The sequence below is a fragment of the Rhizoctonia solani genome, chromosome 7 (genome assembly GCF_016906535.1).
Source record: "Rhizoctonia solani chromosome 7, complete sequence".
Classification (NCBI taxonomy): domain Eukaryota; kingdom Fungi; phylum Basidiomycota; class Agaricomycetes; order Cantharellales; family Ceratobasidiaceae; genus Rhizoctonia; species Rhizoctonia solani.
Window position 1 is genome coordinate 2,131,176 of NC_057376.1, and position 21,454 is coordinate 2,152,629.

Genomic DNA, 21,454 nt, shown 5'->3' on the forward strand with positions numbered 1-21,454 from the left:
AATGAGCCAGCCCAAAGATTTTGCTCACGCGTATCTCCACAAGGAGACTTAATTTTGATCTGAAACTTTGTACATATGTTCTATACTACTGTATCTACATAATTTACTATTACATTGTAAACAAATTCTCAATTGTGCAGGTGACGCATGAGCGTCATTGATTTGAGCTCATGTGGCTCAATCTTTTTGGGCGCAAGTGTACATGATATTTCTACACTCCCCCTTAATCAGGCAAGCAAGGATACATGTAAAGAGAAAATATTACATTTGTTCAGTCACATTCAATCTCATTCAGGTTTCAGTCTTTCAGTTATACAGCTAATTCTTCATCATTCAGTTTCACTAATCTGCTTCTTCCTCTTTGGGTCCTTCAAATACCTGTTTGCCCATAATTGCGTTTGTCAGGTAATTAAATTGCGGTGCTGGTAGGGCTTTAGTAAGTGCATCAGCTAGGTTCTTGTTTGATGGCACATACAGCGTAGAGATCATACGCTTCTCAATAGTATTGTGCATGAAGTGATGGCAAATGTTGATGTGCTTTGAACAACTGTGGAACTGCAACTCAACGGATAACATTAGGGCGGCAAGGTTGTCTGAAAGTAAGAGTGTGGGAGCGTCAGCTGGGTAATATAGTTCCTGGAAAAATTGACGGAACCAAATTGCCTGAGTACATGTGTGTGATAATGCCATGTACCCTGCTTCCATGGTTGATAATGCAACCGTTGGTTGCTTCTTAGCAGACCAAGAAACGGCAGCTCTGCCCAATAAGTATACATTGCCGGAAATAGACTTACAGTCAAGTAAGTTACTTCCCCAATTGGCATCAGAGTAGCCAACTTCTCTGTATCCAACTTTGGTCTCCAATTGCTTATACAATAGCCCAAGGAATGATGTTCCTTTAAGGTAACGTATAACTTGTTTGATTGCTGTCACGTGAGCGGGACCCTAGCATGTTGTGTATTGAGCTAAATGAGTGACTGCATAAGCAATATTGGGCCGTGTACATAGTGCAGCGTATAGCAGCTTACCAACAAATATGCCGTATGGGAATTTTGGCTTAATTCCATCATATTGTGTAAGTTGCACATTTGGGCTCATTGGAGTATTGGCTGGGTATGCATCTTTAAGGCCTGCAATATCAACAATTGAGTTGATATATGCCTTTTGATTTAGTACAAGCATACCTTGTTGTCTATACTGTTTGAAATGTATACCTAAAAAATGCTGTATGGGTCCAAGGTTGCGCATCTCAAATTTGCAAAGTAATTTGGATACTACAAAGTTGGTGTTGTTGGGGGTTGTAATAATGATTGAGTCATTGACATGGACAGCAACAATCAATACGTAGAGTTTGCTGGATATATCCATGATCCAATGGTACACACAGGCGTCTGTTAAGCAAGGTGAATAGCCAAGTGACTTCATTTTGGAATCAAACATACAATTCCACATGCGTCCGGCTTGTTTAAGGCCATATAGTGATTGGCGTAGGCGCAGAACATTGCTGGATCTGTTGTCAAAGTATGGTATTTGACGCATGTAAAGCTCTTCTTTGACATTGGCATGTAAGTACGCCAATGTAACGTCAAGCTGTTGGATGTCCCAATCATTTTGATTGGCCAGTGATGTGAGCATATGGATAGAATCTAAACATACCACTGGAGCAAATGTTTGGCCATAGTTGATACCTGGCTGTTGGCTGTAACCTTGCACAACTAGTTGCGCCTTGTATTGGATGGGTTGGCCCTCCTTGTTTTGTTTGATTGTGAGTACCCATTGGCATCCCATTGCCTTCCTGCCTGGTGGGAGCATTGAGGTGTTGTATGTTCCCTGTTTCTCCAAGGTTGCAATCTCCTGTTCCATTGCTGCCTTCCATTTGTCTGCGTCCAGTCCCAATAATGCCTCCTCAGTGGTTGGGTTATTGCTGGTTGCTGGAAGGTTGGCGGCAAAAACCCAGTGCAGGTTGTTGTTTGTGAAGGTCTCCAGGATCAATTCTGCTGGCAGTGGGAAGTGTTCTGAGGTAAGTTTGAGTTCACCAAATTGTCCAGCCAACTCACTGGTTGGGGTGAAGGCTGGGATCTGTGGTTCCTCCTGTGCAGCCAGTTCAGAGGCAAGTTTGGTTGGGATAGTTGGGGCAGATATAATAGATAAGGTGTTGGAGACAAGCAAGGGGATGTGGGAACAAAACAAGGTGATGTTGGTGACTGAATTGTGTTGATTTGCGCTTGTTCCAAGGATGTATGCATTGGAGTAATTGCTTCCTGAGTCATTGCAGTATTTGTTGAGTTCTGTAATGTAGTTAGTGAATGCACCAGGGATGTTTGGGCTAGACAAACTGGTGGGAGCGGCAGTGGTGTCTTTGACGGTGATCTTGACACCTCCATAGTTGGTGTCCAATGTGAGCTTGGGCTTGTTGGGGTTTTGGCAATGGGTTTGGATGCCAGAGGACTTGAGGGAGGGGTTTGCATTGATCTTGCAAGCAGATTCAGCAGTATCAAGACAAGTCCCAGAGTGGGGCATAGTAAGCTTAGAACAAGTAGAGCTGGGTTTAGGAACAGCAGCGTGAGTAGTGAGTTTAGGCTCAGTAGATTGGCTTGGTGAGTTCAATGCTTTCTGTTTGTTCTTTCCTTTGCTTTTTATATCTTTCAGCTCACTAGTATGTTTTGTTTCTGACTTGATTTGTTCACTGACTTGATTTGCTCCCCCTGTTCTAGCATTTTTGTTGCGTTGTTCCGCAGTGCTGTTGGTGCAAGTCATTCTCTCCCCCTCAGCAGGTGGAACAACCAATTCCCCCCAATCCGTGTTGTCATGTGTGTTATCAACCTGTGTATGGGTTCTTGGGAATAATATATTGCGTGAGTGCAATATACAGTTTGCTCCTGTTTTGTAATAATGCCAGCTTTTGCCTTGAATGTCCAATATGCCGGTAAATAGGGCCGTGAACGTCTTTGATTCTAACTTAGAGCGGCTCTCCCCTTGATCCAGTATGTAGCATTTTGTTCCCCATGGTTGCAGTACACTTACGTTGGGTCTCTTACCCCAAAACGCTTTGAACAGCGTTTTCCAGAACTTTCCTTGCACTTGCGTTGGTACTCAATTTTTCAGGTAACAGGCGTACGCAATTGCTTTGTTCCAAAGGAACTTTGGTGCGCCTAATTCAAGTAGCATTGCACGTGCTTTGTCTGCTAATGTGCAATTTAACCTTTCAGCAATGCCATTTTGTTGTGCCAAGTATGGGGCCGTGGTTTCTAAAATTGTACCTTTCAGGTTAGTGTGCTCAATCCAATCTTTATTTACAAATTTGCAACCGTTGTCAAAGCATACTTGCTTTATCTTTTTATCTTTCTGTGAATTTATCATTGCTTTGAATGCTTTATACTTGTTCAGAGTTTCATCCTTATGTTTGAGAAATCCTAAGCGGGTAAATCTAGTTGCAATGTCAGTAAATGATACATAATATCTGTATTGCCCTATAGATGTAGTTCAAGCGGGTCCCCATACATTGGTAACAATTAATTTGCCAATTTTGGACACTTTGGTTTGCAATTCTTTTGGAAACGGTTGGGTGTGTGCCTTTGACTGCATACATATGTTGCATTCAAAGTTGAGTCCAATATTGTCTTCTATTACCTCCATTCCACTAATTGCTTTGTTGAATTTTAGTTGTTGGAGTGCTTGCGGGCTGATGTGCCCAAGTACCTTGTGCCATTCAAACCATGTGCGTCTGGTTTGTTTGGTCAGTACTATTTCAGTAAGTTTATTGTTCTTGAGCTTCTGATTGCAATTATTTACGGGTTTCACGCTGATCTTCCAAAGGTTTCCTTGTTTGCAATTTTTCAACTTTGATCCAATAATGATTGGTCTATTGTTTTTATCTAGTATTTGCAATTCATTCTGATCCATCAGAATTCTAGTGCCTTTATCAGTTACTAATGATAAGCTGATTAGGTTTGCGGGCAAACTTGGCACGTGAGCTACATTGGTAAGCTTAATCTTTGTGTATTTGTTCTTCTCTGTATTATTTAAGCACAATAGCTCTACAGTGCTGCAGCCCATTATTGGCTCTTTGCCAGTGACTCTGGTAACATAGCTGGATGACTTGGTATAATCAGAGAATGCATTCCAATCAATTGCTATGTGAGTAGTAGTGCCGCTATCCGCTATCCAGGTGTTGGGGGTCTTGCCTATTGGGCTTATTTTGTCCTTGAGAGTCAAGAATGCATATTCTTTATGTTTGGAGTTATTAGCTATGGCTATATGCGTGCAGGCATTGCCATTCCTAGCTTTTCCTGGTGTGTTGAATCTTCTGTTTGGTTGACTGCCTTTATTTGAATGGTTGGGCTTGAATGCGCCTCCACCTGGACCTTGGCATTTGGCTGCCCAGTGTCCAATCTTTCCACAGTTATTGCATTTTGATTTAGACTTATCTGGGCCTTTATTACTCATATTGGTACGTACAAATTTATTGAAGCTTGGTTTATTTGTAGCAAAGAAAGTCTTACCATCAGGTTGTTGGGTATTTCTTTGGTGTGCTTTGGCCATAATACGTGAGCATAGGTCACTCACTTGATTGGCTAATTTATTCTTGTCTTCAGTGTCAAATTCAAAGCTTACAGACTGGGTGAACATGTCCCATGAGTCAGGTAGGCTTGCTACTAACGTGGTTATCCAATTGGCTTCAGTGCACAAGTTTGGTGCAATGTCATTGATTTGTTGGAACCATCCACGCATACGTTGTATGTGTTCCTCAATGTCTTTGCTGTCCAACATCCTTTGGCTGAAGAACTTTCTTTGTAAGTCAATTAGTCCAACAGTACCCTTAACTTGAAATGTTGCTGCCAAGAGATTCCAAGCGTTGGCAGAGTACTTACATGATTGTATGTGTGTAAGTATGTTCCCTTTGACTCTTAGTCTAATATTTGACAGTGCTTTACAATTGGCTTCAATCCATTCTGTGTATGCGGAGTCATCATTGCCTACTTCAAGGTTGGGTAAGTTGTTTCCATCGTTGTCTTTGCAACCAGTAACCCTGATTTTTATCTTAGGTTTGGGTCTTTCATTTGTGCTGTCTACATAGCTATACAGATAAAGATTGGTAAGTATATCTTCCATCTGTATATGCCATGTGTTGTAATTCTCAGTTCCCTGGAGGGATGGGATTTGGTGCAATCCGCTTGCACCAGTAATGGTTGGTGTTTTCTCAGCCATTTCTTATTGTGTTTGAGTATACTTGGGTAAGTGGTTTATATATTCTATTTACAGTTGGTTATAAGCGTTCAATTGGGGCTCATAACCTGTAGAAAGAATATGTTTGTAAATAGAACTATATCAATACAAAACAATAGTAAAGACAGTAGTGTGAATAGAGAAAGAGAGGATGAGGTACTATACAGTTGAGTGCACCCATATTTATACCTTTACATTATAGTTGAGTCATCTAGTATATGACTAGGTATTGTTGCTTGACTCAATTACATGCATGTTCCAGTACATTCCAGATCCTTCTTGTATTTACTACTATATACATGATATTTCTACATAAACAGACAACATTTTTGATCATGTGACTTCAGCACTTATATCATATGCTAAGCGCCAAGCCATGTCCCCATCCACGCTTACTCAGCACACATAGCCACCTCCACCTATGATGTCATCATGACATGTCAGTGACACATATGCATGAGTAAGACTGACTGCAGAGCAGGGTTCTTATTGGATTAGCTATTTGATATCATGTATTGTAAATAAGCTCTCTTATAGAATATATAAGGAGGCCAACTGACCATGGTAACACCCAGGTCAATTACCTCTTGTTGCATTCCACTAAGTGTACAAGGCCTTACAGCCAGTAAATACTAAGTAGCTACATAACTAGATAGTCCACACCACCTTAAGCAGCCTCCTCACTGTACTTAGATAGCTTGTTGCTGCCTCAAGTGGACTTGTCATTGTAGGATAGTAGTTTGTTGCTGTAGATAGGACCCTTGTTGCCTTAAGCAACTTTCTCTTACTGTAAGCTGCAGCCACAAGTGCCATTCCCTTGACGTCCTACTAGATGTCTAGGACAGATAGTCTAGATGGATACTTATAAAGTACACAGAAAGATTTCTTGAACTTCTCTATATCTTCCACTGTTTTTAATCATGTAAATACTCCAATTATTAAGGGAGAAACAGTTCTTTGGAGGAAGGACTTAATCACTTAGGTTTAACTCAAAGACTCTTCTCATGTAAACACTCTGATTTCCAGAAGCTACTAACCTGAGTACCTAAGAGGAAGGTCTGGGCCTCACTAAGAGCACAGCTTGTTTCAGTCTTTTCCTAAAGTGTCTTAGCAGGGGAAGGATATTTTTAGAACTGGAGACTAACTCTTATAAGGCATGGATTTATGAGACAGGCTCTCACTTAACATCTTGACTCTGTTCATCTTGTCATGTATTTTTGTCACAACCAAGGATGAAATGAGTGCTGTGAGATAATGAGGCAATTCACACAGATGAGAAAGTGGGGAATTGACAAGGTGAATTGTTCTTGGACTTTCCAAGCCAATTCACAGTCTTCTTTTATAACAAAAGTAAAAGGGAGTAGATACATGAGAAGGGACAGTGTCCAGGCTGCACCACTGGGAAGCAAGATACAGCATATGGCTCAGAAGCTCTGCACAGTGAACCAGGCCAGTGCACAGTGAGATAAGCAAGATAGAAGTACTTAGAACAGAATAAGTCCAGACTAAGCACAAGAAGGGAACAAGGAAGTGGGAAGAACATAAACAAGGAAGATAGGAACTATACAAACAGATCAGATGGATACAGATGAGCTCCCCAGACAAATGCACTGGGGGGAGGAGGAAGTGACAGGCAATACATAGTCATGTCAGTAGGTGAGGCTCACAACAATCTTACTCTACTGCATATAGTAATCACAGGCCTCCAAGGGTATAAATAGCCCCTTGAACTGGCTTTTTTGAATGCATCTCAGTTTACAATCATCTTTCAGCCTAGTGTGACTCTCAAGATATCTCCTATTGATTTCTCAAAGCATCTTACATAGTAAAGCTTCCTTAAAGCTTTTAATTTTGGCAGATATAGCCTCTAGGATGGTCCCAACCTGTCCTGGACACAGTCACATGACCAGTACAAGTGCTTGCATGCTGGTCCAAGCCCAAATTTGGGGGGTAGTGGGTGTAATCATGGGTTGTTGGCAGAGGATTAATAGGGCTCTATGGCTTAGTGGTCAAGCTGGTTCAATTCCAGCTAGTTTCATTTTCCTCTGTTTATGACACAACCTATACAGGGAACCTAGAAATAGCTTGATTGCAACCCTGCAAAGACTTCCTGGCAGTATACTAAGTATTTGGTGCTTCTGCAATGCCCTTAACCCCTTGCCAGCCACCGGAGACAGGGAAATAAATTAGTATATATATCAATTAGATTACAGTGATTTCCAGAGACTAATATTTAGGTGAGACACTACTTTGCTTGTACCTCACATTTCTTGCTATCTGACAATACCTCCTATCACTTATTGTTGGTAGGGATCACTTATCCTAACTACCTCATTCCTTTAGTAAGCCAATTGGTTACTTCAATATACTCAAATTTAATTAGCATTAGACTGCTTCTAATATAAGATTTTTATGTTTCATAGTTAGCAAGTTACCTTTTGATTCTTTTACCCTCATTTAGTATCTTTCTTTCCTTTTAGAGTATATTCTATTATTACTTTTTTCCCTATCTTTAACAGTGGGATTGATTCTTGAAATGAGGGACAGGGAAGTCAAACAACACTGGCATAGTACTTGTAGACTGAATGCATCTGTCCCCCTCCAAGTCACAGAGGAGTGAATCAATGGTATAGTTTTCAAATCCAGAATTGATTCCATTGAACCTTTTGTGTCACAGGTCAGCAAGTTGGGGAATAAGGTTAATCAATGAGAGGTGCATGGCCTTGACAGGGAATGAGTTGGGAGCCCAGATGGGCAAAAGTTGCACCTAGAGTGTCATCCCCTTGATCCCACACTTGGAGCTTGAAGTAGACTGTACCCTTCATTGAGACACTATTGATGTGTATGTAGGGGTAGGTTGTGGGGGTCAAGGCCAGTATTGTCCAAACAGTGGAGTAGACAGTACTGGTGGGTTACATTTTGGCAGTTTGTCCAAGAATACTCATGATCTTGCATAGACAACAAGGAAAGTGGCCATTATGCCCAATAGATTCAATCAACTTTGCCATTGCTGGTAAGTTCCCAAAAGCTGCAAGAATATGTGTGCAAAGCACAAAGGCCTCTTTGTTCACAACATCAACAGCTTCAATACCCTGTGCAAGCTCAATGGATTTGTCAATAAGGGGCTGAAGGAAAGAGTTGAAGTCTTTTGGTGAATGCAGGACAGGGATTGTGCCAGTGCAAATCATGTTCAAAAGATGAGTTTGTATTTTGGGGGGGGGGGGGTAATTATAGATGATAATGAAAATCAGCCAACACATTTGACTTTATTTCAATAACCACTGGCATAAAGCACAGAGCCTCATACACAACTGCATCAATCACATCCTGGATGCATGTTTTGCTGCTAACAAAATTGGCTTGATTTGTAGCCTCTTGCATGTTTCTGAGTTTCAAACATGCACTTGTAGCTGAGGGATGAGGGGGACATGCTGAAAATTGCATACAGGCAACCCAAGGAATTAAGACATGGGGGTGTGGCAGTATGGGCAGTAATAGGTTTTGCAAGACACCCTGTGTAGCAAATGCAAGAATTCTTGCAGCAATTATTCTATGGCCTTGAGAGCAGAGGGCACAAGCATTCAAGTCCTAATGGCCTTGAGGCTTGAGATCTTGGTCTTTGTTTCCATACAAAAATACAAGTTTTGCATTTCTTCATGTGTATGTACACTGATCTTTTGCCTAACAAAATGATTAGAGTCCCAAATAGTATCTAAATTGTTGGGGCCAAGTGTACATAGGGCTTCAATACATGTGACATACACGTGACATGATTATGAATAATAAATCACCTGGCTTGGCCTCTTTGACAAGTAAATGTGCATAAACAAATGCTTGTAGGGCCAAACCATAAGTTGCAGGGTCACATTCCACTCTGTCAATGTCTGCCAACTTATCTGAATTACTGCCTCCTGGAGTAGGTATATCTCCCAAAACCTGGGAAGGCCATGTAGTGTTTGAGTCAAAGTCCATGGTAAGTTCATGATCCCCTAGAACAAGTGGTGTGCATACTTGCATGACCTCTTCCCATGTGTGGCTTAAGTCCAACTTGGGTATGTTTCCTAGCTCAGAATGACAAGTCTGAGTATTCAAGCCTGAGCTGTCCAGCTTGAGAAACAGGATGTTGGCTGGCAGGGTTGCAACTGATAGTGGTATAGGCAGAGAGGGGATTGTCATTGATGTGCCTTGACCAACTCCTGGCTGGAATGCCAGTGCAAACATAGTCTTATGTAACTATTGCATAATATGACAAGAATGAATGTGTTAATAATTACAGGAGTCAGCCATACTAGACCCCTTGTGCTGTTTCCTGAGCTTGCAAATCAGTGGGAGTATTCCAGCTTAAACCTGTGAATGATGTTATGGATATGACATTTCTCCACTAATCTGTACTTATTTCATTAATTACTGAAGTAATACTATAGTAAATATAATGAGATAAAGATGCAAGCTAAGGTTTTCAGGGTTTTTCTTTCCAATTGCAATCTCTACAAGACCTCTAAGTCCCAGGAATACCTTCAATATGCAACATCTTCTGCATATATGCTGTTTTCTTATTCATTTAAATATATCAATTCAGCTGAGTAGATAAACAGCAACTACCAGTATTTTCACTGTTTGTAGTGTTAATCATATAAGACCCTATCTTGTGGCTACACACAGAGATATTTGGGGTCCTCCCTCTTGCATAGACTAGTACTGCAGCACCTATTCATTCCATAAGCGCCAATACACTGAATAGGCCCTCTCTCCATCACATGGGGATCCAATACTGCCAAATTGCTTGCGCTTAGGTGCGCTAGTCTGTGGGCTCCAGAACAATAGCTCAAACACCCAATGTGGTCAGCATTTGGTGGAGTTATGCTTGATTTGTTGTAAGTACCCAATGCAGAGGTATCATCATACCTTTGGGACTGTTTACTCCAAGGATAAAACACTGAGCCTTGTGATACCCAAGCACCCACACAGGTAAATGCTGCTTTGGGGCAGATACTAGGGACTGTTATTATTTGAGATGTACCAAAATATTGGCTTTCTCAAGTGTTTCAGTTGCCACCTGTACCTCCTGTACCCCCTTTGGATGTCAAACATGTGTGTACTTTTTTGTGAGCCTTCTCATGGTATAATAGGAACCTCTTAAGGTGCTTCTTATGCATCCACCTTTCACCCACCTATATTGACATATACAGACAAGCCTTTAACAGCTCACCTGTGCATTTACTTTAGTGACTGACTTACTGTGAATAGTGTGAGAGATTATTTTGCACACTAAGACCATAGGCCCATGCCTGTCACAACCAAGGATGAAATGATTGCTGTGAGGTAATGAGACAGTTGGCACAGATAAGCAAATGGGGAATTGGCAAGGTGAATTGTTCTTGGACTTTCCAAGCCAATTCACAGTCTTTGTTTATAACAAAAGTAAAAAGGAGTAACTACATGAGAAGGGATGGCATCCAGGCTGCACAACTGGGAAGCAAGATACACATATGGCTCAGAAGCTCTGCACAGTGAACCAGGCCAGTGCACAGTGAGATAAGCAAGATAGAAGTACTTAGAACAGAATAAGTCTGGACTAAGTGCAAGAAGGGAGCAGAGAAGGGGAAGAACATAAAGAGAGAAGACAGGAAATACGCAAACAGATCAGATGGATACACATGGGATGTACATGAGCTCCCCAGTGCATGTGTCTGGGGGGAAGGAGGAAGCAACAGGCAATATGGAGCCATTTCAGGAGGTGAGGCTCATGACATTGCTGTAGTTACCCATGTCAGGAGGTGAGGCTCATGACAAAAACCAGTGAAATGACAGGAGAGCAGCCATACACAATCTCAATTGGCAGTTTGGCTGTTGCTTCACTTCTGGCATTGTTGTGAGCAAATTCTGCCAGTGGGAGCCAATCAACCCAATCAGACAGTCTGTGATGGATGAAAGGGCACAAATAAGCCTCTAGCCATTGGTTCCTGATCTCAGTCTGTCCATCAGATTGTGGGTGATAAGCAGTAGAGTAGCTAGGTTCAGTTTGCAGAGATTTGTAGAGTGCTTTGAGGAACTTGGAGTTGAATGAAGTGCCTGGGAGTGCTGTGCAGCTTCCAGACATGTTACAGGAGCATCTGAGCTACATCTTCAGCAGTAGTCTGCAACCATCAGAACCCTGTCATAGCCCTTACACTTGTGAAACTTGACAATGAAGTCTCATGAGATGTCTTCCCAAGGACTGGCAAGGACAGGAAGCAGGTTAAGAGCATAGTTGTGCACATGCCCCTTGCTACTTTGCCAAATTTCATAGGATTCTGCATAACAATTGACTTGGAATTTGATGGCTGGTCAGTAATAATGACAACCAATAAACTCCAGAGTTTGTGATCTTCCTTGGTGTCCAGAAGTAGGGTAGTCATGGAAGAGAGACAAGAGCTGCCATTTGGTCACAGATTCATCTGGCACAACTATTTTCTCTTGATACAGAAGTAGACAATCCTGGATTGTATAGTCCTTGAACATTTGTGCAACGCTGTGGGGCATGGATTAAGGGTCTGATACAGCTAACAGGATGGTTTCCAGGCTAGGGTCCTCCTGAGTTGCTTCCTTCATTTCATTCAGGAAGGAAGAATCTATGTATGTTGAAAATGCCTCAAACTGAGATTCCAGAATCATCACTTGTGGAGATTGCTCTATGTCATAAACAGAGGAAAATAGAACTAGCTGTAATTGAACCAGCTTGACCACTAAGCCATAGAGCCCTATTATTCCTCTGCTGACAACCCATGATTACACCTGCTACCCCCCAAATTTGGGCTTGGGCCAGCATGCAACCACTTGTACTGGTCATGTGACCGTGTCCAGGACACTCTAGCTACATGTGATCTGGTTGGCTTGACAGGGCATCAGGTATCTGTGATGTTTCCCAGGCTGGTAAGCAATGACAAAGTTGTAGGACACCAGCATAAGATGTCAGTGTGCATGGTGCCTGTTCAAGGTTCTAGCCAATTTCCAGTACTCCAGGTTGTTGTGATTGATCAACACAGTGATTGGCTGCTCAGTTCCTCCCGAGAAGATTCTCCAGCGCTCAAATGCGCTAATGATGGCAAGTAGCTCCTTGTCATGTGTATCATAGTTTAGCTCAGCAGGTGAGAAGCTGGCTGACATGTATGCAACAGGATGTAGACAACCATCCTCCTTTCTCCAAGATAGTACAGCGCCCATGGCTGCTCCAGAAGCATCTGTTTCCAAGGTGTAAGGTTTAGATTCATCAGGGTGAGCTAGAACAGGCTCCTTGCAAATCTCAGCCTTGATCGCATCAAATGCCGCTTTCTGTTCTTCTAGCCAGATCCATGGTTGCTCCCTTGGAGTGAGGTTATTCAGAGGGCGTGCTAAGCAAGAGAAGTTGGGGACAAAGCAACAGTAGAAGTTTGCAAAGCCTAGGAATGATTGCACCTGTTTCACATTTTGGGGTTCAGGCCAGTCCATGATCACTTGCACCTTGTGATTACTCCTGATGGCATCTCCATGGGGAAAGACAAGGCCAATGTAGGTGACTTCTGTGACAAAGAAGTAGCATTTGGCAGGGTTGCAGAATAGGTTATGCTTCAGCAAGCAAGATAAGACTTCCTTGACATGTTCCACATGCTCTTCTCTTGAGTTTGAGAAGTTTAAGATGTCAACCAGGTACACAACCACAGAGATGTCCAGTAAATCACAGAATATGTTGTTCATGAAGCGCATAAACACAGCTGGGGCATTGCTAAGGCCCAATTGCATGACTATGGGAGTAAAGTGACCAAGGGCAGTGCAAAATGCAGCCTTCCATTCATCTCCTTCCTTGATTCTGATGTTGTTATATCCATTCTTTAAATCCAGCTTTGTGCAGATCTTGGCATGGCACAGCTTCTCAATTAGCTTGTCCTGTCTTGGTAGTCCATATCTGTCCTTGATTGTGATAGCATTTAGCTGGCAACAATCCACCGCTAAGCAAAGCCTGCCATCAGCCCTTTTTACAAACATCACTGGAGCTCTTGCTGGTGAGGTGGTCGGCATGAACTTTCCAGTTGCAAGTTCTGAGTCAATGTGTTCCTTGAGTGCTTCTCTTTCTGCAGGGGTCATAGAATAGATAGGGCCATTGGGAGGCTGTTTATCCACTTCCAGGTCAATAGCAATGTCATGAGGGAAATATTCTAGTAGTGTGGTGAAGAACTCTTTGCTAAACACCTTCTGAAACTCCTGAAACTCAACAGGTAGGTTCTGAGGCTCAGGATTGATGTTGCCAACTTGTGGTTCTGTAGCCAGACAGAGTGAGACCATCATGGTCATCCAATCAATGTCAGGGTTAGCCAATTTGAGTCAGGGGGTTCCAAGGATAAGGTTGCTGTTTCCAAGAGGAAGAGCAAATTTGGTTCTGGTAAGATGTTCCCTCACAATATGTTTCTGGACTTCCAGATGAGTTTTTACATGCATTCATTTGGTATTTCATATGTTTAGCATTCATGTCACAACCAGTGATAAAATGACTGTTGTGAGATATTGCAACAATTCACACAGATGAGAAAGTGGGAAATCGACAAGGTGAATTGTTCTTGGACTTTCCAAGCCAATTCATAGTCTTCTTTTATAACAAAGTGAAAAAGGGGTAGATACAAGGACAAGGGATGGTGTCTGGGCTGCACAACTGGGAAGCATGATAGAGCATATGGCTCAGAAGCTCTGCACAGTGAACCAGGCCAGTGCACAGTGAGATAAGCAAGATAGAAGCACTTAGAACAGAATAAGTCCAGACTAAGTGCAAGAAGGGAACAAGGAAGTGGGAAGAACATAAACAAAGAAGATAGGAACTACACAAACACATCAGATGAATACAGATGAGTTCCCCAGACAAATGCACTAGGGGGGGGGGGAAAGAATTAACAGGCAATACATAGTCATGTCAGGAGGTGAGGCTCATGACAATTCAGCTCATTCTTTACACAGGCAAAAATTAAAAGCAATATGCCAAGTATGCTTGATAATGTTGCAATCTCCTGGGAAGATGTTTCTGAAGGTGTGGAGTCAACCATCCTCACTTTGGTAAGTCTCTTTATGTCTTATTCTATTCATGTGCTAATTATTGACTTGCTAATTCATTTTACAGGTACTTGCCTCTCACCCAGTTCTTCATTGGTTCCCTGGGAGCTGGGGAGCCAAATTGATGACAAGAATATGTTGCAACAAGTTCTACACTTGGGCAGACAAAGAAAAGCAGCTCAGGGGAGTTAAACATACTTTAATTGCTGAATGTGCGCTAAGTACAAATCTACTAAGCATGATGGCCAAAGATGCTAACCTAACTCTGCCTGAGGTGCTCAATGAGGGGCTAGCAGAAAAACAGGAGGCCAACCACTTGGAGGACCAGTTTGTTGAGAAGGTGTTGTACACCAACTGTAAGGTTGGGTACTTGCCAGTGGGCAGGCGCTTAAGGCCATACTACTACAAACACCACTGACTAATCTACTTGATCTAGGCTAACTACTGCTACTAGACACTTAAGGCATTGCCTAACTAACTACAGTCAATCGGTAAGGGCCTTAGGCTGGTGAGAAGTGTTAAGTTTGATTGAGTGGAGGTGAGTGTGGTACTTCTTAGGGTTCCAGCTACTTAGCTGGACTACTGGACCTGTTGGTGATGAAAGACAAGGTAAAATCAACTTGGGGTCTCCAAGTGATTTTCCTGCTGTATATATAGACAAGAGGGCTAATTACATGTGGTCTGTGCATGTGAGAAGAGAGGACTACATGTGAAATGAGAAGTGTGCTGTGGGCTGTGCAGAAGTGTGGATTTCTCCTAAGTGCCCTTGGCACGGCATCTTGGCAAAGCATCTTGGCATAGTAAGCGCCAAGATCACGTGATCAGAAAACCAAAGATATAAAGTCCGCAAAAAAAGGTAGAAGTATCAGAAAAATCGTCCAATTCCAGTGGCATAGGCCACAAGGGTGTAACAGAAGGACAAGCCTGTCAAGGAGAACTAGCCTGATGGGGAGGATTGATCTATGAAAGTGGACCAGCCCAATGAAGATCAGCCCAACCCCCCACTGGCTGACAAACAGCTATTGAACAACATCTCCAAGGACAAAGATGAATTTGAGAAAGGAGCAGAGATTAAGAGGATGGTGGGGAAGGTGAGATCTTGACATATAATTCTGACTTTGTGCTAGAAGCCTTCAAATAAAAACACTGTTGTATTAATGACTCCAATAGTGAGGACAATCACCAACACGTTTACCTGCTAGACTCTCAAGCTCCATTGGCACTTCATGTAAGCTCCCCAATCCCTCCTAGCACCTATGCAAACCCCTTGCTCACAAGGATACCTATTTCTGGCATTAACCAGGGCAAGAAGGGGTATGATATTCTCATAGAGTTTATTGGCTAACTTAATTATTTAATTTATAGTCCCAATCATCCTTGTCATCCAAGCATACCTGTCACAACCAAGAATGAAATGATTGCTGTGAGATATTTGAGACGATTCACACAGATGAAAGAGTGGGAAATTGACAAGGTCAATTGTTCTTGTGGTTTCCAAGCCAATTCACAGTCTTCTTTTATAACAAAAGTGAAAAGGGGTAGATACAAGGACAAGGGATGGTGTCCAGGCCGCACAACTGGGAAGCAAGATAGAGCATATGGCTCAGATGCTCTACACATTGAACCGGGCCGGTGCGCAGCAGGATAAGCGAGATAGAAGCACTTAGAGCGGAATAAGTCTGAGCTAAGTGCAAGAAGGGAACAAGGAAGAGGGAAGAACATAAACAGGGAAGATGGGAACTATACAAACAGATGAGATGGATACAGATGAGTTCCCCAGACAAATACACTGGGGGGAGGGAGGAAGTGACAGGCAACACAAAATCATGTCAGGAGGTAAGGCTCATGACACAACCTAGAGTAGCCCTTCATTGGGCCAACACCTGTAGATCCCCCAAGCACATCTCAAGCAGCAACAAGTTATCCCCTAAGCAAAGAATATCTATCAGCGCAACCAGGAGAAACAGATGAAGAAAAGGAGGCAACAACACTACACAACATGGCTACCATCATGGGCAGAGCCTTATCTGTCCCACTTCAGAGCACCTTCAGGGGACTATCCCAAACTCCTGGCCCAGCCTAAGTCAAATCAGAAATCCCTGCTCCTGAGAGGTATGATGGGAAGAAGGGCCCTGCAGCCAAATCATTTATCCTAGATTGCAAAACCTACTTCCTTAGCAATGCTTCCTCATTTCCTTCTGACCACAGTCGGATCTCCTTTGTTCTCATGAACCTAAAGGATGGACAACCCAAGAAATGGGGACAGATCTATTTAGAGAAGCTGCTGAATGGGGATGACAAGCCAACCTTGGAATCCTGGAATACATTTGAAACAGCATTCTTGCACTACTGGAGCAATCCAGCAGCAGCACAAATTGCAGAATGACGCCTGCGCAAGCTCAAGCAGCTGAAATCAGCAAGCAATTATGCCACAGAGTTTAGAATCATAACCAACAAACTAGAATGGTCAGACCCAGCCCTCATTGCCTCCTTCCACCAGGAACTCAAAGCAGAAGTCAGAAGCAAGCCAATTGAGTACACCCTGCACAAGAACATCACTGAACTGGACGAGTTTATCTCTACTGCCTGTCTAATTGATCACACGCTGTTTGAGGCATGCAAGGAGCTAAGAAATGACAGCAACAGCAGCACCAGCTCACCACAACGCCCTGCTCAAGGGCACTCAAGCACTTTTGTTTCCAAGAAGGTTCAGGAAGCAAGGAGAAACGCTGGAGAATGTTCCAAGTGTGGGGAGAAGTCTCACAAATGGGAGGACTGCAAGAATGGATGGCACCTCAAAACAATAGAACGTTCTAAGCCTGATTCAGGAAAGGCTGCAGAAGTAGAAGAGCTGGAATTGCTTCCCCAAGCAGGAAAGGAAGTGCTCTGTGTCTAGGCTTCCTGAATCCCTGATGTCTATAGAACTCTTGTTTTGTGCAGCCCTGCAAACCAATAAATCACCACTGCTCACTATAGACATAGAGGAATCACAGACACTCAAACAGCCCTAATTGATTCTGGTTCTTCTGCTAACTTTGTTGATCCCCAATTTGCCCGCTCCCACAACATTCCACTCATTGAATTGGACTCCCCCCGCTCTGTCATTATCAATGGCAAACAAGTCTGCAACCCTATCCGCTTCAAGGCCCAATTAGTCTTTAGCTCTCAAAACAGGCAATTATCCACCATCTTCTATGCCCTGCCCCATGGAAACAGAAACCTTATCCTTGGAACCCCCTGGCTCAAATTGGCTAACCCAGACATTGATTAGACCACGATGAAAATTTCACTCCAGCTAGCTACAGAAGCGCGAGCTGGCAGCATTAACCCTGAGCCTCAGAATCCTGTTGGATTTCAGGAGTTCTGGAAAGTGTTCAATAAAGAGTTCTTTACCACACTGCCAGAACATCGCCCTTATGACATTGCTATTGACCTGGACAAAGAGAAACAGCCTCCCAAGGCCCAACCTATTCTATGACCCCTGCAGAGAGAGAAGCACTCAAGGAACACATTGACTCAAAACTTGCAGCTGGAAAGATTGTGGCAACCATCTCACCAGCGGGAGCCCCAGTGATGTTTGTAAAAAGGGCTAATGGCAGGCTTTGCTTTAATTATGGATTATTGCCGGCTAAATGCCATCACAATCAAGGACAGATATGGACTACCAAGACAGGACAAGCTAATTGAGAAATTGCGCCATGCTAAGATCTTCACAAAGCTAGATTTGAGGAATGGATATCACCACATCAGAATCAAGGAAGGAGATGAATGGAAGGCTGCATTTTGCACTGCCCTTGGTCACTTTACTCCCATAGTCATGCAATTGGGCCTTAGCAATGCCCCAGCTGTGTTTATGCGCTTCATGAACAACATATTCTGTGATTTACTGGACATCTCTGTGGTTGTGTACCTGGTTGACATCTTAAACTTCTCAAACTCAAGAGAAGAGCATGTGGAACATGTCAAGGAAGTCTTATCTTGCTTGCTGAAGCATAACCTATTCTGCAACCCTGCCAAATGCTACTTCTTTGTCACAGAAGTCACCTACATTGGCCTTGTCTTTCCCCATGGAGATGCCATCAGGAGTAATCACAAGGTGCAAGTGATCATGGACTGGCCTGAACCCCAAAATGTGAAACAGGTGCAATCATTCCTAGGCTTTGCAAACTTCTACTGTTGCTTTGTCCCCAACTTCTCTTGCTTAGCACGCCCTCTGAATAACCTCACTCCAAGGGAGCAACCATGGATCTGGCTAGAAGAACAGAAAGCGGCATTTGATGCGATCAAGGCTGAGATTTGCAAGGAGCCTGTTCTAGCTCACCCTGATGAATCTAAACCTTACACCTTGGAAACAGATGCTTCTGGAGCAGCCATGGGCGCTGTACTATCTCAGAGAAAGGAAGATGGTTGTCTACATCCTGTTGCATACATGTCAGCCAGCTTCTCACCTGCTGAGCTAAACTATGATACACATGACAAGGAGCTACTTGCCATCATTCGTGCATTTGAGCACTGGAGAATCTTCCTGGAGGGAACTGAGCAGCCAATCACTGCGTTTACTGACCACAAGAATCTGGAGTACTGGAAGTCAGCTAGAACCTTTGACAGGCGTCATGCGCGCTGGCATCTCATGCTGGCATCCTACAGCTTTGTCATTGCCTATAGACCTGGGAAACAGTCACAGAAACCTGACGCCCTGTCAAGATGACCTGATCACATGGACTTAGAACCATCTCTACATGTTATGATTCCAGAATCTCATTTTGAGGCATTTTCAGCACCCATGGATTCATCCTTGCTGGATCAAATCAAGGAAGCTACTCAGGAAGACCATAGTCTTGACACAACCTTGCTAGCTGTATCAGACTCTAAATCCATGCCCCACAGCATTGCACAAAAGTTCAAGGACTATACAATTCAGAAGGGTCTACTTTTGTATCAAGGAAGAATAGTTGTGCCAGATGAACCCAAGATCAAACAGCAGCTCTTATCTCACTTCCATGATTCCCCTGCTTCTGGTTGCCAAGGAAGAGCACAAACTCTAGAGTTAATCAGTTGTCACTATTACTGGCCAGCAATGATATTCCAAGTCAATTGCTATGTGGAGTCCTGTGAAATCTGCCAAAGAAGCAAGGGCCATGTACACAACTATGCTCTCAACCCGCTTTCTGTCCCTGCAGGCCCCTGGGAAGACATCTCATATGATTTCATTGTCAAGTTGTCCAAGTGTAAAGGATATTACAGCATTCTGGTGGTTGTAGACTGCTTCTCAAAAATGATGCACTTGATTCCCTCCAAGGAAACTGCCACTGCTGAGGATGTAGCTCAGATGCTCCTGCAGCATGTCTGGAAGCTACATGGGACTCCCAAGCACACTGTGTGTGACAGAGGGACTACATTCAACTCCAGGTTCCTCAAGGCACTCTACAAATCTCTGCAAACCACTCCTGGTTTCTCTACTGCTTATCACCCACAATCTGATGGGCAAACTGAGATCAAGAACCAATGGCTAGAGGCTTACCTACGTCCCTTCATTAATCATAGACAGTCTGATTGGGTTGATTGGCTCCCACTGGCTGAATTTGCTCATAACAATGCCAGAAGCAAAGCAACAGGCAAATTGCCCTTTGAGATTGTGTATGGCCATTCTCCTGTCATTTTACTGCTCCTAGAACCCACTGGATTGCCTATTGCTGATGACAGAGCCAAGCAACTGGCTGAGACTATTCAGGAAGTACAGGCGTCAATCAAATGGGCTCAGGAGCGCTACAAACAGGCAGACACAGGGAAACCACCTCCTGAGTTTCAACCAGGAGATAAAGTTTGGCTTCTGGCTTCCAATATCACGTTGCAGCACCCCAACAAAAAGCTAGACCATAAGCAGTATAGCCCTTTCTCTGTCATAGAGAGAGTAGGCTCTCACGCCTATTGCCTGGCTCTCCCTGAGACCATGAGAATCCATGATGTGTTCCATGTCAGCTTATTGCCTGCTTTCAAACAAGACACAGAGTTTGATTGCACATTCACCCCTCAGCCGCCTGTAATCACAGCAGAAGGAGAAGAAGAGTACAAAGTAGACAAATTTGTAGATTGGGCAGCAGAAGACAGAATCTGGAAGGTTATTACAAAGTAGTAGGTTGGTGGTAGGTTGAACCAAGCTACACTGCAGGGTGGCCCAAGCTACACTGCAGGGTGAACTGTGAGATGGCACAGGGTGGGAACCAGGTGGACACAACCCACATATGGTGTTAGGGTGGATTATAGGGAAAGCATCAGCCCTCCTACAAAAAGTTGCGTACTTTACACACAGCAATGCCACCATCCCCTAAGTTAGGGTGAGTCATGTGACAACTGACCACCCATCCCACGCAGAATTGCGTACAACATGCAGAAGTATAGCACCATGGTCAATGTTAGGGTGAGTCACATGATCAATGATTACTCCTTGTACTCACAGTTGCATACCAAGTACGCAGCTATATGACCCACAATCATGTTAGGGTGAGTCACATGACCACCCATCACTCTACTCATGCAGAGTTGCGTACTTGGTACACAACTATATTGCACACAGTTATGTTAGGGTGAGTCACGTGACCATCCACTGCTCTACTCATGCAGAGTTGCGTACTTGGTACGCAACTATACCACCCACAGTTATGTTATAGTATGAAAAAGCACCTGAATTTTGGAGAAGAACCAGGATACTGCTTTTTCCTGTGATCCAAATTGCATAGAAATTTAACAGTGCAGTCTACTACACCCTGTACACCTACTATCAAATTTTGGTGCAATTCTGTTGAGGTGAAAAATAATTGATTTTTGAGAGATTCATGATAGCAGCATTGAGGACTGATCAGCAAACTACTGGTCAGTTGAAAAACCCCCATCCTTTTCCTTAATGATGTGAGTGCCCCCTGTTCATGTCATATAGATCCCACTGACATCAAATCCTGTAGTCATAGCTTCAGTATTGCCTGAGATACAGCAATGGGTCTGCTCACTGTGGACCCTGAGGACTGGTTGGCAACTGGTCACCTTGACTTTCTTACTTTCTCTTCATACTGTGTATGCTGCCTGTCCATGTCATATAGATCCCACTGACATCAAATCCTGTAGTCATAGCTTCAGTATTGCCTGAGATACAGCAATGGGTCTGCTCACTGTGGACCCT

The 21,454-nt window shown here is 43.3% G+C and overlaps 6 protein-coding genes across 6 annotated transcripts; 3 read left to right on the top strand and 3 right to left on the bottom strand.

Moving 5' to 3' along the window:
- Positions 1 to 342: 342 nt before the first annotated feature.
- RhiXN_06843 (Reverse transcriptase) lies at positions 343 to 2,757 on the bottom strand (the record flags this gene model as incomplete). The annotated part of the gene is made up of 4 exons (XM_043326659.1): positions 343 to 926; positions 1,029 to 1,130; positions 1,185 to 1,391; positions 1,443 to 2,757. The coding sequence occupies 4 exons, from the start codon at positions 2,755 to 2,757 to the stop codon at positions 343 to 345; spliced, it is 2,208 nt and encodes a 735-aa protein (XP_043182091.1).
- Positions 2,758 to 10,996: 8,239 nt separating this feature from the next.
- On the bottom strand, positions 10,997 to 11,326 carry RhiXN_06844 (Retrotransposable element Tf2 protein; the record flags this gene model as incomplete). Its single annotated transcript, XM_043326660.1, has 1 exon — positions 10,997 to 11,326. The coding sequence occupies one exon, from the start codon at positions 11,324 to 11,326 to the stop codon at positions 10,997 to 10,999; it is 330 nt and encodes a 109-aa protein (XP_043182092.1).
- An 851-nt stretch (positions 11,327 to 12,177) lies between these two features.
- RhiXN_06845 (Retrotransposable element Tf2 protein) lies at positions 12,178 to 13,527 on the bottom strand (the record flags this gene model as incomplete). Its single annotated transcript, XM_043326661.1, has 1 exon — positions 12,178 to 13,527. The coding sequence occupies one exon, from the start codon at positions 13,525 to 13,527 to the stop codon at positions 12,178 to 12,180; it is 1,350 nt and encodes a 449-aa protein (XP_043182093.1).
- A 991-nt stretch (positions 13,528 to 14,518) lies between these two features.
- RhiXN_06846 (Retrotransposable element Tf2 protein) lies at positions 14,519 to 17,551 on the top strand (the record flags this gene model as incomplete). Its single annotated transcript, XM_043326662.1, has 4 exons — positions 14,519 to 14,636; positions 15,250 to 15,371; positions 16,679 to 17,168; positions 17,274 to 17,551. 4 exons carry the CDS (start codon positions 14,519 to 14,521, stop codon positions 17,549 to 17,551), a joined length of 1,008 nt encoding a protein of 335 aa, XP_043182094.1.
- Positions 17,552 to 17,893: 342 nt separating this feature from the next.
- On the top strand, positions 17,894 to 18,988 carry RhiXN_06847 (Retrotransposable element Tf2 protein; the record flags this gene model as incomplete). Its single annotated transcript, XM_043326663.1, has 1 exon — positions 17,894 to 18,988. One exon carries the CDS (start codon positions 17,894 to 17,896, stop codon positions 18,986 to 18,988), a length of 1,095 nt encoding a protein of 364 aa, XP_043182095.1.
- A 75-nt stretch (positions 18,989 to 19,063) lies between these two features.
- On the top strand, positions 19,064 to 20,413 carry RhiXN_06848 (Retrotransposable element Tf2 protein; the record flags this gene model as incomplete). The annotated part of the gene is made up of 1 exon (XM_043326664.1): positions 19,064 to 20,413. The coding sequence occupies one exon, from the start codon at positions 19,064 to 19,066 to the stop codon at positions 20,411 to 20,413; it is 1,350 nt and encodes a 449-aa protein (XP_043182096.1).
- Between the last annotated feature and the right edge of the window lie 1,041 nt (positions 20,414 to 21,454).